This window comes from Trachurus trachurus (genome assembly GCF_905171665.1).
Source record: "Trachurus trachurus genome assembly, chromosome: 12".
Classification (NCBI taxonomy): Eukaryota; Metazoa; Chordata; class Actinopteri; order Carangiformes; family Carangidae; genus Trachurus; species Trachurus trachurus.
In genome coordinates, this window is record NC_139908.1 from 14,672,100 (window position 1) to 14,690,694 (window position 18,595).

General features: G+C 40.3%; 1 protein-coding gene across 1 annotated transcript; it reads right to left on the reverse strand.

Moving 5' to 3' along the window:
• Window positions 1-2,864: 2,864 nt before the first annotated feature.
• On the reverse strand, window positions 2,865-16,837 carry glis3 (GLIS family zinc finger 3; the record flags this gene model as incomplete). Its single annotated transcript, XM_083983479.1, has 10 exons — window positions 2,865-3,079; window positions 3,209-3,376; window positions 3,925-4,082; window positions 6,915-6,987; window positions 7,164-7,305; window positions 9,651-9,761; window positions 9,875-10,036; window positions 14,458-15,601; window positions 15,683-15,857; window positions 16,462-16,837. The coding sequence occupies 10 exons, from the start codon at window positions 16,835-16,837 to the stop codon at window positions 2,937-2,939; spliced, it is 2,652 nt and encodes an 883-aa protein (XP_083839605.1). The 3' UTR covers window positions 2,865-2,936.
• Between the last annotated feature and the right edge of the window lie 1,758 nt (window positions 16,838-18,595).

Sequence of the window (18,595 nt, forward strand, 5' to 3'; positions counted from 1 at the left end):
CATCCTCAGCAACATCTGGGTGTTGCCTTTTCATTGTCTTTCTTATGCATAATAACAGTTTAGTTTGCCATGGATACTGTAGCCTACATGTTTCCCCTGACATTAACTCGACTGTCACCAAATCATTAGTGCTTAATCAATGTTGCAATGGGTTATTTCCATTCCAGAAATGATGGAAATCACAATGCTAAAGGATCTTTAAAAAGCCCACTTCCACCCATTTCTTATTTCTCAGCTTTGAGATCTGTGCAGATCACATTAGCCTAGGCCTACACATGCTCAAATGAATATAACTTCTTTTTGTGTTTTCACACCTTGGTAGAGGGTTAGAGTGAAGGCAACCTCTGGAAGAAGTTTTGTGCTCAAAACTGTTATAAAACAAAACTACATTTGATTAACATAATGTAGATCTATTCTTGTTGTAGCCTAATTGTGTAATTTGTGTAGCCTACACAGGCAGTGCCCAGTAGCCTATGTAGGCCTATTTGCCATATCAGTTGGCTACATAGACCAAGAGTGAACACAATTTCTAGTTGACCTTCTTTGATGATGAACACATTTTTCTACCCGAACAATTAGGCCCAGCAGTTAAGCACTGCAGGTTTTTGTTACTTGACCACATTAACATTCGACTCAGGGCTGACTCAGGCAAATCTTCCTTGTTTGATTCTCAGCCTGGGCCTTTTCTTTCTAACATTTAGGCTACTTGGAGAAACAGTTGTTCATGTCAAAGCTGTATACCTTTGATTGATGAGAGATTATTTACAATAACACCTGAATTATTGTCATTTTCTATGAAATGACTACCCATAAAACAGGCTACTTGTGAGCTTCAAGTAATTTCCCACATGCAGGGTTAAACACATACAACACATGTAAATTGGAAACAGTGACCAAGCCAGTGTCGTTAAGATACTTCCCACTGGATACAAAGCTTAACCAACCACCTGTGTCTACTGTGCAGCGCACTGTTTTTTTTTGGTTAGCAGTAGTAGACAGATGCTTTTTGGGAAAAGCTGTTGTTGTTGCTAAGCAACTACTGAAACCCCCATCTGAAGCATGACACTCTTTTGCTAAAAGAATAATTTTGAAGTAAAACAATTTGTCCTTTCTATCTCATGTTAAAAAAAAGATTAGATAAAATAAAATAAATAAATAAGTGAAAACTACAATAATCTGCCGGTGCCGGCTGGATTTGTCACCGTTCAGGTTTGCAGCAGCATGGGCGCTTATTATTTCTGCGATGTATACATTAGCTTATTGCCTCCAGCATTTCAGTCTGTTTATAGGCCTATTTACACCAGAAAGTAGGTCCTCTACCATGTCTTTTAACTTTGTCTTGTTTTATTCATTGCAAAAAGAGAAACAGACTATGGAGGCATACCAACTTGAATGATTTAAATAATTCTGCTGGAGAAAATTAGTCCTACTTGTGTGAAAACCTGCTGCTGTCAAGTGTCGACTAAAACATTTTCAAAAATCTTCCAACCACTTAATATGTCTTATCCTTTTTTAATACAGTATTGAATTGGCTCTCAGTGTGTAAGGGTAAGTAAGTCTTTTTTTAAAACAACTTCAGGGTGCTTTAGGACACTGAAATCATAACCTTAACAATGATCAGTGTGGAAAGCATTATTCTTAAAATGAACTGATCCAAAAGAGAGTTTGGTGCATACTGAGGGAGACAAGGCACAATAAACGAGAAACAAGGGTACAATTGATTTACATCTTTTTCCTGATCCGTGTATTCAAAGTCATGTCACGATGGCGGCGTTTTTGCATAATTCAACCCATTTACTACAAAACAAATACTTCACATTTCTGCCACTGATTTCTCAAAGCATGCTTCTGAGTTTTGAGGGATACCTTTATCCTAATGGTCATTTAACTAAACTAAATATTTGAGTTTTGTGTTGCTTCAATGGTGAGCATTGTGTCTGCTTTATAAAAAAAATAATTTAAATTTATTTCGGTTGTGTTATTATTACATTGTAATGCAGGTGCATTACAAATGTGATAGAACTACATTAAAATGCAATAGAACTACATTAAAATGCAACAAATAAAAACTACCGGTATACATGTACCAATAAAAAAAAAAAAATGAAAGCAGCTATAATTAACCTGATAATTTCCCTTCTCTTGACCATTTTTCTGTCATCATAACTTCATTTTTCATACCATATGGAAACCACTGATGTAAATGACCATAGGAAAAGAGGTCAAAAACAATGTGCAACACTATATCCCTTTTAGGAAAGAATCACCTATAATGTGAAGTGTAAATGGTTTGCATTAAATCAACTAAAACATAAAAAATCACTGGTATGGTCATCAACAGAAATCCACCTCATGATCTAGGCACAGGAGCACGCAGCACATTACTATATCAAACAACAGGTTATATATCTATGACTTTACTTTGAAATGGTAAGGCTGTCTTGTTACTATAGTTACAAAGCCATGGTTCGAAGAAAAAAACCTTAATAAGTGAGCTTTGATTGCAGTGTTGAATATTGTGCAAAATGCCAACAGAAACCACTTGAAGTATACTTACTACATGTTATACACAGGCTGTACAAAAACTGAGGAAGTAAACATTAAAAATCCTGTAGGCTCAGTTGTTACTGTACATTGATTATGGAGGCAGAAGCCGGAGTGTTGAGTCTGATAGTGCATTTACAGAGATTTAGCCGAAAAGAGAGAGAGAGAGAAACTTGCATTGTGAATGTAATAGTCAATTCCACCAGTGTTATCTAACTCAGTGAGCAGCACCTTAGATTGTGTTTATTATCAAATATTCCTTTATTTGTCTAAATGAAGCTGCCACCAGGTTGCGGTGCTATCTAAAGTGTTCCTCCTATTCACCGTTTGACTTCAATGGAACATTGACACGAAATAGTGCAAATTATCAAAAAGCCCACAACTGTGTGATGTTATCCCTCTGTATAGATACAGGAGACCTGGCTTGTGCTTGTGCTTGTGCAGCGGTCCACCACAGTGAAGAAATCTCCATGTAAATCTTGATTAGGAGCCACACTGTGTGCCTGGCTGAGGACATTACATCCTGCAGATGCACCTGCACACACACACACAAAAATACACACAGAAATACACAGATGTATGTATGCACAGTGAGGGTTGTTAAATCCAGTGGCAATAAAGTGCTCATCCTTGGGCTATTTTGTTTAGGCTGTATTTTCATTACCTGTAATGCTGGAAAGAGCTGTTTGTGAGGTGGCCACCCCATTGGGATTATTAACTGCTGGAGCGAGCCTGTCACCAAAGGCATCAACTTGCATCAGGTGACTTGAACTGGTCTGCGCTGTGAGCCCTCCATATTGTGAATATAGTATCTTCATCGACCTGGAGGGATCTAGGGATGAAATTGAAAAAACAAAATTCTATATTTATTTCTAAAGAGCTATTCAATTAAAGTCTCCAACATATGGCTTAAATGATACATTATAGTATAAAAACAGAATCACACGTTATAAATTAGACAAATTGTGCATTTCAGTTGTTTTTTTAAAACCCTGTCTTTATCTCAACAGTTAAAACTGAACTGTGTATTTCTGAACACCTTGTCAACATCACTGTGGCTGTCAAGTCTGGGGGGAGGTGAAGGGGTGATGTCTATTTAAAGGCACAGAAAGGAGCTGCCTGATTCTGTCTAACTAGAAAATCTGCAGCCACCTGCTACACATCATAAAGATATACTGCACGATTAATGTGCATGTGAGAAAATCTGTTCAAACAGATTGTCAGACCGCCCACACGTTTGCTAATAAGCTCAGATGTGAAACTTGCACTATAAACCATTTTCAGATGAACCTCCTCCCCCCCGGCACAATTGTATTTACATCGACAGAGCCAGTATTTTGACAAAGCTTGAAAATACGCTGATAATAAACAGCTGAATACCTTGATTGTGATCTGTGAGATCAGGCGGCTGGCTGGGCTGCTTCAGATCTCGGTTCTTCTGCAGGGATGTCCCATTGGGAGGATGCAGGAGGCAGGTGGAAGAGCAAGGCCCACACTGGTCCCCGGGGAAGAGCTGGTGAGGGGAAGGATCAACAAACCTGAAATATTTCAGACTGAATTAAATACTCTGCTTGTGGAAATAAGACAAACAACAATTATTATTCAAAAACATTACTTGTTTCTTTTCTATGGAGCATTCACAAACATCCTTAAATGACAAAAAGAACATCTTTTAGGTGTGTCATGGTTCAGTTTTATGGTATTCCTGAGGCTTGATTACATTAACCTATAAGATCTTCCTATACTTAATATTAAAAGATCTCAAAATATTTCTTCAATATTAAAAATGATCACTTTATTAAATTGGTAATATTTTTTTGCGGCAAGCTTAAAAATGCAGCGTTTGTGCAGGGCTATTACTGAAAAGGAACACATTTTCCAAGCGAATATCTGAATAAGATACAATGGGTAAAAGGAAGACACAATATTTCAAAATGAATTCAACCATTTCCTCTAGGCTACAGAGATTTATAACATCAAAACATCTGGGATCACAAACTCTATCATCCATTAACAAAAAGTTACACTTACAGTTAAACGTATGCAGTGATGCTGTTTATTCAGTATCCAGTATTTGCCACAGATTCACACACATGATGACCAGTTAAGGTGCAAATAGGCCTAAATCATCACTCACAACCACAAGATTGATTCTCTGTGTGCGAAAATCAATTTAAGTGGCAAGAGAGACTCTCTTTATGATACATTAGACTTAGATTGCACACATTATGGTCTTGTCAGCCCCTGAGTATCAATAGCATTTTGTTTGCGTTTTTTTCTCTTACAACATACAGTTTGATACAGCCTGCCCCCCACCCCCGTTTTTAGTGAAATTAATCAATAAAGCAAAGCACCGTGAACAAATTACTTAACTTTTTCTTCTCTGTTGTCCTACGATATTTTAAACCATTCAATGACAAATGAATCCAGGACACTTCTTTCAGAGTCATGTAACTCACTGTGAGACACAGAGGATTAAACTAGTAAATGTAAATATTGTTCAGTGGCCATGGCAGCTGACACCCCCGCTGTTAGGTTTGGCGAAGTAACACATTAGCGTGTCTACTTGCCAATAACAGGAATATTAAAGGAGCCAAAGTTTGCTGTCAGTATACTGACGGACTGAATGGGAACCCAAAGGAATCCCAGAAAAGTGTACAGAAAATGGCAACAAGGATTTTACAATTGATTTAACATCTAAAAAAAAGTAATTACTCCGTCTCTCTTCTCCCACTGGACCTTAAATGGTATTTTTTAGATTTTATGATTCACTTATTGAATTCCTTAGCCGCTCTTGTCGGTGGCTATAGCATCCATTTATACCGGCGGTCAAGACCAATGAGGCAAGGCGAGGTCTGCTTTCACAGCCCAATTGTCTACCCAGAATCCTGCAGTGAATGCTTTGGCCTACCGCTGATATGAGAACAATCACAACCAGTGAGGAGCCATGAGCATCTGGTTGCTCAGAATGACAGAAATCCTCTATCACATGCTTTGAAGTGTATAGATGAAGGGATGTTTTCCTATGGGCTGACCAGGGAAAAGTGATGCTGGCCATCCCCAACCTCTAACAACATAGTACACACACACACACACACCATAAAAAACTAAAATCCAACCTTTTACCCTTTTAAAAAATAAAACAGGATAGCCTATAAAAAACTGATTATTCTAATTAGGAGCTTTGAAACCATGACAACCAATGTTTAAGTTGATTGTTTCAGTGCATCTTAAAGGGAGAAAAAAAGACTTGTGAGGAATTTAAATCGGTCACGGTTGAAGTCTCAACTGAGAGCAGGAATATGAAAAGAAAAGAAAAGAAAATCAAAGTTAGTTTGCTGAGTAAAGCTAACTGCTCTGACTCTTAACTCTTATGTTGCCCCGGCTTGAATTCAATTATGCTTTTGGCTAAAGAATGGCTATATGCCTACAAATCTAAGCACAGCATTCACCATCAACACGTTTTTAATGGTTTTTAAACTGTAATGTATGTGTAATTTGCAGAATAGAAACATACAGTAGGTTAAATGATTTATATTGTGGATTATAAATAAAATTCTGCATTCGGATTCCCATAATTTTCTCACTCATCAAACCATTCAGTGACCTCCTTTTGCCTCGTGGATAAGATAATTATCAGCACCACTCCCATCAAGATAGACATTTTTCATTATAGGATAAAGGTTGTCACAACACTGTATTGATCTGCAGTGATCTTTCCCCTCTTTGGAGACAAATGGACCCAAACCATGTTGGCAAAATGCTCCCCACAGCATAGCAGAGCCTCCAGATCCCCTTACCAAAGGGCTCAGTGCTGCAAGCCCATTCTCTTACATACAGTCACCCACAGTATGCTAAAGAATTACTCATCTGACCATGACACTTTTCTCCACATCTCTGTAGACCAATTCTCTCCTCTGCCTCACTAAACGCTCAAAGGTGCGTTGGTCGTTCATTTTCTTTCCACATCATCACACTAATCTACATCATGACGTGTGTGCTGATGACAACAATTTCATCGATGTCTTTCCCAAAGATCTAAATGCACTCACTTTTATCCTTGTGAAACACCAGCCAGATAAGCAGTCTTAGCGACTTAAGCTCCTGTCACCCATGCTGTGACAATGAACTGTCTTTAGAAGGCACTTATATCTTATAATCAACTGAGCCTTGCTCACCATTTTTATATCTTAAACAGAGTGTGATTTAGGTGTTAATAGTCGCCTTTTAACATGCAGTAAATCTGTGTGAAAGCATCTTCATTGGTTATGTTCCTCCACTAATTTATATAAGTTTCCTTCAATTTGTCACCTGTCTGTATATATTACAAACCCCTCAGTCTTATCACAATAACACAAAATCCTCAGTACCTGTAATTGTCTTGTAAGGAGCACAACAGAGCCAGGTGAGGATTGCTGGAGGAGTCTTGTCCCTGTGGAGCAGCTGAGGAACAGGGATGACAGACACTTGAGGGCTGTCCACCACAGCCTAGATCTAATGGATAAACCTATTGTGTGCACATGGTTTCAGGGGAATACTGTCTGTTTATTTGTCTAGTTTTTTTTTAAAACTTATTTATATGAAACATATTAATGCAAAGAGCCAGACCACAGACATACCAGTGTATGAGTCATAGGATGCGCCAGGGGATGGGTTCAAGTTGTTGTCTATCCCTGCCAGAGGAGAGAGGCTCGGTTGTAGAGGGTGAATGGTTAAACAGTCTGTCAGTGTGTCCTGGGTCACATCAGTGGTAGATTTCATCTGGAGAAATGACACATGGAACATAAACATAAACACTGACAGACGACATCAACAGTTATAAGATGTTGGCAGACTCTTCTTTCAATCGTTGCAATATGATACTAACATTAGTAACGACACAACAATGAATACTATTATATTTACTTTAGTTAAAGGTGTACAGAAAAGAAAATTGAATTTGAGCCCACTTTGGGTCATACAATTAATGTGATAACTCATCTTTCAGACGTTGTAGGCCAAACTTTGTGCAAAATTCTATTTTTGAGTAAATCCGGGATGAAAGTGTGTATTTTTTTTCCCGCATTGGATAATGCAGGCGCACGGATTATACGTCAGCCTGTACACGATTCACCAGCCACTGATATTGGATCCGTAATCCATCATTCAAACGTCTGAGACACGCACACACACACGGAGCTCGGTCTCGCCCCAAGCTTTGAATATCCCGCCCTCTCGATAACGACCAATCAAATTTGTTTTCCTCACTCGGGTAAACTCGTGTTGCAGCTCGTGACAACTCGGCGCGACAAACAGGACAAACGGCCATTTCTGTACACCTTTAATGACTTGTAATGAATAAGATGATTTACCATGAATATCATTTTTAAGGTGAACTGCATATTTTTGTGATGTACGTAGATGATTTTCGATTAGTTAGATAGTACTAAAAAAAACTGTAAATAATAAAACATCTAATTAAATTTTTGGTAGGGGTTAAGGTACAGGTTAAGGTACCGGTAATAATTCTTTGTTTTTAGATTAAAAAAACAAAAACAAAAAACAAGTAATCAATGTAAATGGACATGGCCAATGGCCAAACATTTTTTCTAATTAAACAAAAACTATGATAAAATGTATTGAAATTCATCAATCTAGAAACCAAAACATTGATTAGTTTCACTATACTGTCATTGTTCCTTGGAGACAAGACAACAAAGAACTATAGCATGCTTACAGCAGGTTTTTGTGCAGTATATACACCGTAGTGGCACTCCTAGTGCTAAACAAATATAACATGCACTCCATCTTGAGAATCATTAGTGAAATCACAGTCACAGTAAACATTTGTTATTTGAGTTTTTGATGAAAGTTGTGCATGTGGGAGACTTTGTAAAATGTCCCTTTTTTTAGTAACTACCCACCTTCTGTATCTATGGTGACATACCTCTCAGTAAGAGCTAAAGAGCATGAATCTCACACACACATGCAAAAATGTTATCTGCAGCCCAGCAATGCTATTATATGAAAATCTGAAAACCCAAGTGGGTTAACATAATGACGAAGAACCTAATTATTTATATGTTGGTGTGACCTTGCTCTGGGAGTGTGTATTCATCTGACTTCATGTGCAACCAGATGTAGGCTATAGGTTAATCACAGTCAAAGTAAACAAGATTTTATATACAGCGCATATATCTACCTGATACCATCAGACAAAGAAATGAAAACATTTCATATTTCAACATCCATATGTACTGTATGTATTCATGACTGCATATACCTCATAAAGCTATTGGGCCCTACATTTGTGATGATGCACCAGCAGCAGTTTGGTAATTTCCTGACCTTGAAATTGGCTTTGGGCACCTGAGTAGTACTGAATTTTGCTGCCAAGTGCAGAGTGCACGGTGCAAGTGGGAGGAGAGGCACAAACAGGTGGGAAGAACATTTAAATGAGGCAAGAGAAAGTAACTTGTTGTTAAACTGTGTTAGACTTTGTGCTGCGAGTAGACATCTCAGATTGACGTCTAAATCAACAAAAGTTAATGAAATACGTGGAGCAAATGCAAAGCAATGGGGGGACAGTGTCTGAAATATAAATGAAAAATGCACTAACCACTCCCCTGCCAATTAATGCTTATTGTTTTTTGGACAAATTAGCCTGCATTCATCTTTAAATCAGTATGAGTTCAGTTCGTTACTGCTGCCATCTGAAGGCAGCAGGATGTTGATAAGCCTGTGCCCTCTGATTTGAGAAGCTCCATGATGGAGCACAGTACAGATGGCACTCCACTGCGCACTATTAATCACTATTAACACTATTAATCTTTTACAGTGCCACACACATTAGACTAGTCCAAGATGACTCTGTATTCAGTTATGGGTTATAGTAGCTCATCAGTCCCATGTGTCATATTATCCTGCAGGTTTGAGTTGAGCTTTGTGTTCAGATCGTGCTCTGAGCTTCACAAATTCTCAAATCCAGGTGAAAGTTGTACATTTGGTGTCAGGTTTTTGAGTGCAATACATCATCAAGACAGAAAGTGTTTGTTTGCTCAAATAGGAAAAATGTTAACTGCAAACCATCAGCTGTGTTACACCATGGGCTGTGGGCCCGTGCCTACCTTCTTCCGTGACTGTCGCTCTTTGGTAGAGTGGGATTTCACATGTTTCCTCAAGGAGCTGGGGTCAGTGTAACGCTTTGCACAGCCAGGCACCTGGCAAGCATACGGCTTCTGCACAACCACAGATATATGGAAACTTATGTAGCAGAGCACAGAATCAAAGACCGGCACATAACATTATGTTATTTCAAATCTTGTGTGTGTGTGCTGCGATGCCAACTCACTGTGTCCAAGTGTGTACGCTGGTGTTTAGCTCTGTCACTTGAGTTGCTGAAGGCCTTGTGGCATCCTGGGTGCTGACACAAGTAGGGTTTCTCCCCCGTGTGGCTACGCAGGTGGATCTTGAGGTTCTCTAGTCGAGAGAAAGCCTTCTTGCAGCCCTCGAACTGCGACCGTATATAAACACAGTAAAAGTGTAGTTGAAGCAATCGATTGCCATCAGATTGCCACAGAGTAGTAGGCTGCATGCATTTAAAACAAAACCTACATGGATTTGGCTGTCGGCTCGATCCCATGCAATATTCAATATACGCCCTGCAAGCATCTCTAACCTGCCGTTGCACACATACTCGGAGCTATGAGCTTGTTAGCTGGAAATCACCGCAGACAAAAGGCTGCTGACCTCAGTGTGTGGGAGGGAGTGGAAGAGGAAATATAGAAAACCTTTGAATAGAAAAATTACTGTCATTTAGTCTCAACTGACACTCAAGTGTGCCCTAAATACACACAGCTAGTTTCATGGGTGACAGGCGAGTAGCTGTAGAGCGTTGAGGGGCAGGTGTATCTTTGTTTAATGGCACGTTTATATTATCTATTCACAGATACATCTCTTGACTATTATTAGCAGAGAGCAAAATAAATATTTATCTAAAAAATATTGATCATAATTAATTTCTAAACTTACATGGGCACACTTTGAAATATAAATATACATTTTTAATGTCAGATTTTTACCAATATACGTATCTCTGATTATCATGACTGTCACCAGCAGGGGTCAGTGTTCATACACACATCCATGTATTGTCATTTTGTGTTTTCGATCCTTTTCTTGACTTTACTCTCTCTCTTCCTGTTCACAGGGGGTTAGGAATGTCCTTACCAAACCTTATGATGAAAACACACAGACCATGTCCAATTTTGTAATTTTTTCCCTCCAAGACTGAATTCCTCACATACTGATACCTCTAGGTCATGACTCCCAGAGCCAAATTAAAATGTTTCTTTTCTTTTCATTCCATTAATAATTGACAAATAACCTTCCTCTGCATTCCACGTTGGAAATGCTTGCCATTCTCTGTCATCACGACACAGTTATTTATTTCCTGTCTATTCGTAAAAAATAGAAGCTCACCCTTTCTCTGAATTGAAACTTGAAAATGAAGATTTTTCACTTCACTCTATTAAACTCTGTTTGCAGCACAGCCGTTGTTACAAGTCAGCGTTTTAGCAACCATTTTTGAATGTTAAATAGATTGTGGTTGCGTTCTGGAAATTTTATACATGCATAAGGTCTAGGTTGACCAGCACTGAAGATGAAGAATTCTTGACATTTTATCAAAGCAAATGGACTAAACTGGAAGCTGAACGAAAGTGCAGAGAAGCACAAAATGAGAAATGCTTCTCTTAACCTTTTAACCTTTTCCCACGCATGAGAGTAAATCTTCTATTGGGCGCTCTTTCTGATTCTGTTTTATTGCTCTAAATGCTCTTTCATACGGTGACGCATTGGAGAAGTGGCCCAATCCTAAATATAGTTTAAACAGAAGAATTAACAACAAACCCCTCAGCTATAGAGTACCACAAGAAAAACAGCGCAGACAGAGATAAATAGTCTCACAGAACCAAAGTGGACGGACAAGCAAGAACCAGCATAAAGCTAAAATACTGCCAAGACTGCGGGACTAGCCAGGGGTAGGTAACTGTGTAACTCTCCCTCTCCTCGTCTCATGTAGCTCTCATAAAGCAGGCAGGGCTTTTTAGTGTGTCGCAAGGGACGTCTGGGCAGAAAAGAAAGCAGCATGGCTCCTCAGTGTAGATCAGTGTTACAGCCAGCTTCTGACAGGTCCTGGCAGGTACTCATGCCCTGGCTGAACAATGACAGCTGCAATCTGTGCCAGCAGCGTCTGTCCAGTGCCCAGTCTTACTCTGAGGTCAATTCAGTCTGGACTCCCCTCTTTTCTGTTTCACCAGTGATATTTCCCCCCCCCACCCTTTTTTTTGCTCTTTTTGTTTAACCTATTTCCTTATACAGTGTATTTTTAGCTTTCTGTCCCTGTTTCTGTTGATCTGTAAATTCCCCAAGGTGGATGAGAAGTATTAGTTCTGCAAACATCCGAGAACTACTGAAGGATGAGATGCTTCAGTCTTAACCAGAAAACAAGACACTCATTTATCTCCAGGCCAGGATTCAATATGATTATCAACAGTCAAAATAATTGTTATGGAACAGAATGACTTGTTTTCAAAAGGGAAATAATGACAGGGTCTGTAATGTGAAAATAAATTCCAAGTATTGAGGCATCATGTCCTTGTGCCAAATCCAAGTTAGTTCACTCCAAACTATTGTGAGGATGGCGCTTAAAATGTTGTCAAACCTGAAATCTCATCAGGCCTGCCTTCTGTGACATTGGCAAGGGTTGAATTACAAGCTGCTCATAAAGGGAAATTTAGCGGATTAGGAGGGAACTAAGGTTTTCATTTTCCCTCTATGCAAATGCACCGATTGATCACAAAATAGCTCAAGCATACTGAAAGAGACTCGACTTTTTTTTCCCTTCGGTAAAAACAATCAAATTTAAAAACACGATTTACTCAGTTGGTACAACGTACGTTAATTGTCAGTGTTGGAATAGCATGTACAGGAAACATGGCAGCCACAACGTACAAGCTAATAAACAAAGAACAAGCCATTTATTTATGCAATTACCAAAATAGTGGATGCAAATATTAAAACTTCATAAAGTTTAATGAATACGCTGACTGGGGAAATCTGTTTGGTTTAGGGTTTAAGTTCAGATTGATACTTTTAAAACACCCATATGTTTAAATCACAGTGACAGGCGCAAATAGACTGGCGAGTTGAGGATATGTTAGCAAACCGCTCAATCATCAGTTAACAGGTCGTGAGATGACAGGTACAAGTCCGGGCCTGCCCTATATGTTCACTGTGTAACAAGAGCTGCCTCATTGTTCTGTTGCTGTCTCGCACCTCATTTATCATGCATCAGTTTATTCACCGGCCAATCATTTCCCAAGGAAAACTGTGCTCTGCATGTACGTTTCATTTACAGTATTTCTTCCATTTAACCATCACCGTTCCACCTTTGTACATAATAATGCTTAGGTTAAGAAGATGCTGATGCAAAGACAGAAGAACTCTTCCCTCTGGACATTGTTCTCAGACTCAGGAACAAGAAGCAGCCTGTGCTATAAGCCACAACAGGCAATTTGTATAATTTATGATTTTAGCAAGGGATCATAACCATAAATACTTTCTTTATTATTGAACAATTACAAGGAACACAGACCCATCCAATGATCCTAGCCCCATGGCAACAGAGCGAGCTTTAACTAATAAGTGAGTATTTTGGTATTAAAGGTCGACTGCAGGTATGCATGGCGTTAATGATTGACTTGTTGAAAGTGGCGATGTTTGGGAACTGGTTTCTCAATTACTCATCTAAGTCTCAAGTCGTCTCTCAGTGAGACTAAAAAGGATGTAAAGAATTGTGTGCAATCTACTGACCACAGATGAGGACTTTGGTTGTTATTTTTAGCCTTTGAGGAATATCATCACAGCTAGGGCTGCTGTGAACTTTACTACCAACCTTTATAGTTCCCTGAGGATGAATGGTAATCACTCTAATGATCTCCTCGCTTTTCATTTAATACCACCAAGAGGTTTCAACTATTATTATCCAATACTTTTGTTTATGACCAAATACCAGAGAAACTTAATGACTATGTCTCGTCAGCCTGAGGTCTAATGTTAAGAAGTAAAGTTTTGTTAAACTCAGATGATGAACAACGTTACACCTGCCGATCCTCAAAGTGTTAGCACTGTCATTGTGAGCGTGGTAGCAATCTTTCACAACTTATACAAAAACCAAACCCAAACTAAAGAGTCATCATTAAGTTGCAACACACTGCAACCAGATCATCCATCTTGGTGAAACAAAGCCAACAGTTCATTAATAATAAGGCCTGTGGACAAATGCCAACTCTTTGGCCACAGACGCAGACCTGTAGAGAGCCAGACTATGGGGCATCACCTTCCCAGAACGACAGCCAAGTTCTTCAGACGGTGGCCTGGCAAACCCACTGATCCTAACAGGCCCAGCAGCTACTACAGAGGCATGGTGCCATGCCAGATCTAAAGTGCTAGGCCTCCTTTGTGCTGATTTAATAACTACATAATTGAGTTAACTCCCATGTCAATTATCACAGAGCTCCACTAATTACCCCATGGCTAAAGTTAAGAGAAGAGAGGGGCCATATTTCTCTTAAAAAAGGTTTTCTTTTCGGCAGCTTTCAACTAGATACTGTGGCTTTGAATAGTACACTGAGAACTGAACTCAATAAGCCCCTGACACTCTTCATCCTCTTGCTTTGCCTGCAATTACTCAGCTCTCTGACAATGGAATAAAAAATATTCATCTGACTAAGCTGTGCCATCTGTGTATTGTTAAAAGGTGAGACAGCATATGGATTTTTTTTTTCCTACAATGTAGTGAGAAACAGTGTAGAGTATTAACTTCAGTTGCATGGCATGGATAAAGACATAGCTGTGATTTGCATGTGGTACCGTGCACTTGTTGGGTTTCTCTCCTGAATGGACCCTCATATGGATTAGAAGCTTGTATCGGGCATTGAAGGGCTTGAAGTTGCGTGGGCAGCCCACCCAGTAGCATGTGAAATCCTCAGCCTTCCGCTGGTCCACATGTAGCTTTTCTATGTGCCTTACCAGCTCCTCCTTTTGGTCATAGACGGCACTGCAGTCCAACCACCTGCAGCAGTGGGCACCGTAGTCCTCCAGCTCTCCTTCCTCCTCCTCCAGCATTGGGACCTGGGGTAAAAAGTTCATCCCATGCCTCGGAGGAGCCATGGGAGCCTGTGTGAGAGGGTCCTGATACAGGGGCTTCATTTTGCAGTGACGCCTGGAGAGGTGAATGTGCTGGTGGGAGTGGTAGGGTGGTGGAGGCCCCTGTGGAGCAGCGGCTTCATGGACTGCAGTCAACAGAGCTGGCTCTAACTGTACATGTGGCAGCAGGTTGTTGGTGGTTTGGCTGCAGCTCTCTGAATTCTTCTCCAGCGCCCCTCCTTCCTCTGGGAGGCACTGCTGCTCCACCACCATGTTAGCCATCTGGCTCTCCAGGCCCCCTCCCTCTTCAAGCATCTGCATACGGCCACACTCTGTCTGCGGGGCCATAGCCTTGGAAAAACCTGGCCAGCCGTAGGGATGGACCTGAGGGATACAGCGGCCTCTCACACCCAGGAAGTGACCGTAACCCTCAGACTGGACAGGTGAGAGAGCGGCGTGAGAGGCCGGAGAGCTGCGGGAACCGTTGATGTAAGCCACGAGTGAGGTAGGCGAGGTGCGTATGATGAAGTTGAAATCGGTACCCATGACATCCGACAGAGGCGACATGGAGAGAGCTCTCTTCTTCGCGCGAGATGGTCTGGGGCTCCCAGGATCTCCTGCAAAGAGGTACGAAGGCAGAGAGGCGGAGTTGCTCGTGCCACCGGATACGGTCGTGCCAGACATGGCTGTGCCTGACGAAATGCTGAGCTGCTCGCCTCCCTCGCTCGCCTGGGTGGAGCACTGAGGTAGTCCCAGCGGAGGAAGCACACGATAGCCATATGGCCAGTCGTGTCTTCCACTAAACATTGATTGTGTTTCAAACAGACTGAGGGTGGTGGATGCCAGGGATTCTCTGGACAGTAAGGATCTGAAACACATTGTTGTTAACCACTTTAGCAACACTCCTAAAGGTTTAGTGAGCTCAACACGACATGCTGATATTACCCACCTGGCATCAGTGTGGGGGATCGTTACACTGTGTGGATGCGATGGAGGATGAGGCGCTGCAGGCCCTGCGGTGTATGGCTGGCCTGTGGCAACAGTTTTGTGACTACTGGTCACTGTCAGGTTAGGAGCAGCTGGCTGGCCAAATACCTCCATGGTGGGCCCAGATGCAGAGCAACCTGTTGGACACGAGCCCAAAATTCAACAAACAGAACATTAAAGGTACTATATTAGAGTACTGCACTAAAGAAACACAATGTTAAGACAATATTACACACTTATCTGCATGATGCATGAACCTAAATTAAAATAAATGCAGCAGATTTGTCTGCTTTAATGAAGGTTTACACAGTCGCTTGTGGAATTCCCCCTACCAACCTGAGCATGCCATGGACACTTTCTGCTCTGTTAATCACTAATGAGCTTTCCACCTCCTTCCACTTTTCCCCAGTAGAAAATTTAAGGACCGGCTTTATGCTTGGTTAATTATCAATAAATAAGAGAACAAGGGCTCTAGCAAGAAGACAGTGAGTTGTGAAGAGCACATTGGGAATGAGTGAGGTATGAAGTCATTTTAAGTTTTGCTGGAGCGGAGAAACCCGTCAAAATCACTCTGTCAGGCATTTTATGAGATGTGTCCTGATTTTGCTGATATAATGTAGACAGTGTGACTGTTACATCCTGAACACTGTAGTGTTAAAATACTAGAGGGTGAAGGAGCACTTTCTCTCACACTCTTGATTGATTAGGTATTTTTAGACTTTGATGACTTTTTTTTTTTACCTTTGAAGCTGTTGTTAGAGTCAGAGTTGAGTCCTATCTGATTAGTGGTCGTCACTGTTGTGGTTGTAGGATGATGAGCTGGTGCTTGCTGTTGTTGGGGTGCCGTCGCCATGTTGACATGTTTCCCAGTGGTCAACACCTGCCTGCGGAGGCTCAGGGTTGGCAGAACAACACTGCTTCCGCTCTGTTTTCCAGGGCCGAGGGAGTGAATGGGTCCTTTTTTCACTTTCTCCATTCCTGAGGAGGGACTGACATTGGGCCGTTGCGGAGGGGACATGGGAATCCTGATGGATTTGGACTGGTGTCCCCTGATCATGCTCAGTGATGGGGACGCATTACAGGGGGACACCAGGAGCTGACAACCTTTTCCACTCATGGCTGAAACAGATTCCCTCAGAGTTCTGTGATTCAAGTCGATTCAAGTGGCTGCGAGTCAAAAAAAAAAAAATCGGATTAATCAGGAAGTGGTTCTCAGCTCATACCTTAGAGATTCAAACACAAGAAAATAAACATACAGTCCATAAATAAAGAACAGCTGAGTCAAAACAACAAAAGTGCTTTAAACTATTAAACCATTAATACACAGTCCTCAAACTTTGAACCTCAAACCACTCAACCACAAACAACTGAACTGTGCATTGAATTTAAATTAGGTTATGGTATTTCAGGTTTACAGCCAACATGAAGAATGAAAATAGAAAACTAAAATATTTAACAAAATACATTTTTTATTAAAATATCATTAAGATAATTAGGTCAGTATCGTTTCTTTACAGCAACATTATACAAATAAACTTATGTGCAACCTTTTTAATACATAATTATAAACTTTTGTCTTTAAAGTAGAATTTCAGTGTTGTGAAACCAGCAGTTTTTATAGTCTCATATGCTGAAGTTACAACAAGAACACAACCATAAGTGAGTAAAAAATGACCTTTGCAGTGAAGTTATTCTTGTCACTGCTGTTGTCGATGGCGCGTTCACTTACCTATTGTTGTTGTCGCAAACTCTTCTCCCAAAGTGACATGTCAGGCAGAATGACTTGCTTCAGTCCGCCGAGCTGTGAATGTGATTTGGATAACACCAGCAGATCTACTGTCGCCTTTCTCTCAGGGTTTGTGATGGGTGTTCACTGAGCAGAGAAGTCAAGGCTCAGAGGAATCTCTCAGTTTGAACCGCGGCGTCCCCCTCACTACTCTGTTTCCAGGAACTTCTTCTCCTTTTTTTTCTTTCTTCCCTTCCTCTGATGTGATTACCCATTTGCCCTTGACACGGCTCTTTACGTGGACGACGTCATTTCAAACGGAGTGGACTTTCACTGTGAATAATTTAAAGTTTTTTTTGTTTCATAGTTACTCCTACTTTTAACTTTACCCATTATGGGTTTGCGCGCGCGTATTAGAGGCAGTCTTCAGGTGAGCGCGTGCTCCATATAGCACCATGAAAAACTAAAATTTCAAGCCGAATTACACATTAATAGCTCGTATTATTATTAAATGAGTTGTTAATTCAGATTTCCACGGGATTTAATATTCAAATTACATTTTTATTTTTAAACCCTTTATAGGCTGAAATAACAATTTTTCTTTTAATCTTAGTTTTAAAGGGTTATCACAAGCAGAATAATGAAAATGATTCATCCTTAAATAATTGATCTAATGACAATAATATAATGATAATAATTAACAATTGAAAACAGCAGCTCAGTGCTGCTTGGTGGATGAGTTTTGAATATAAAACAACAATCCCCACAATTTGTATTATTTAATTTAAGCATATACTTTAAGTAGATGAGAGTGAATGAGAGGGACCCCAGTGGTCCACATGCACACATGTCAGTGTTCTTTGATTCATCGTATTGATTAAATGTTTTTCCTCTTGGTATAACTGAGATTGTAAAAAATATTTAAAATCTGTTCTTAAAAAGACAAATAAGTTTTCAGTGCAGTTATTGCAGCTCTTATCATACTGCTCCAAGCAGAACACGACAAGACAGTTTGATAAAGTTTTGTGAATATTCGTTCTTTTCTTTACGCCACTGGGCTTTCCTATCAATTCATAACCTGGCCCTTACAGATGACTTTGTGTTGCATAAATCTGCTATACCTGCTCTGCCTCCTGCTAGCACTTTCCT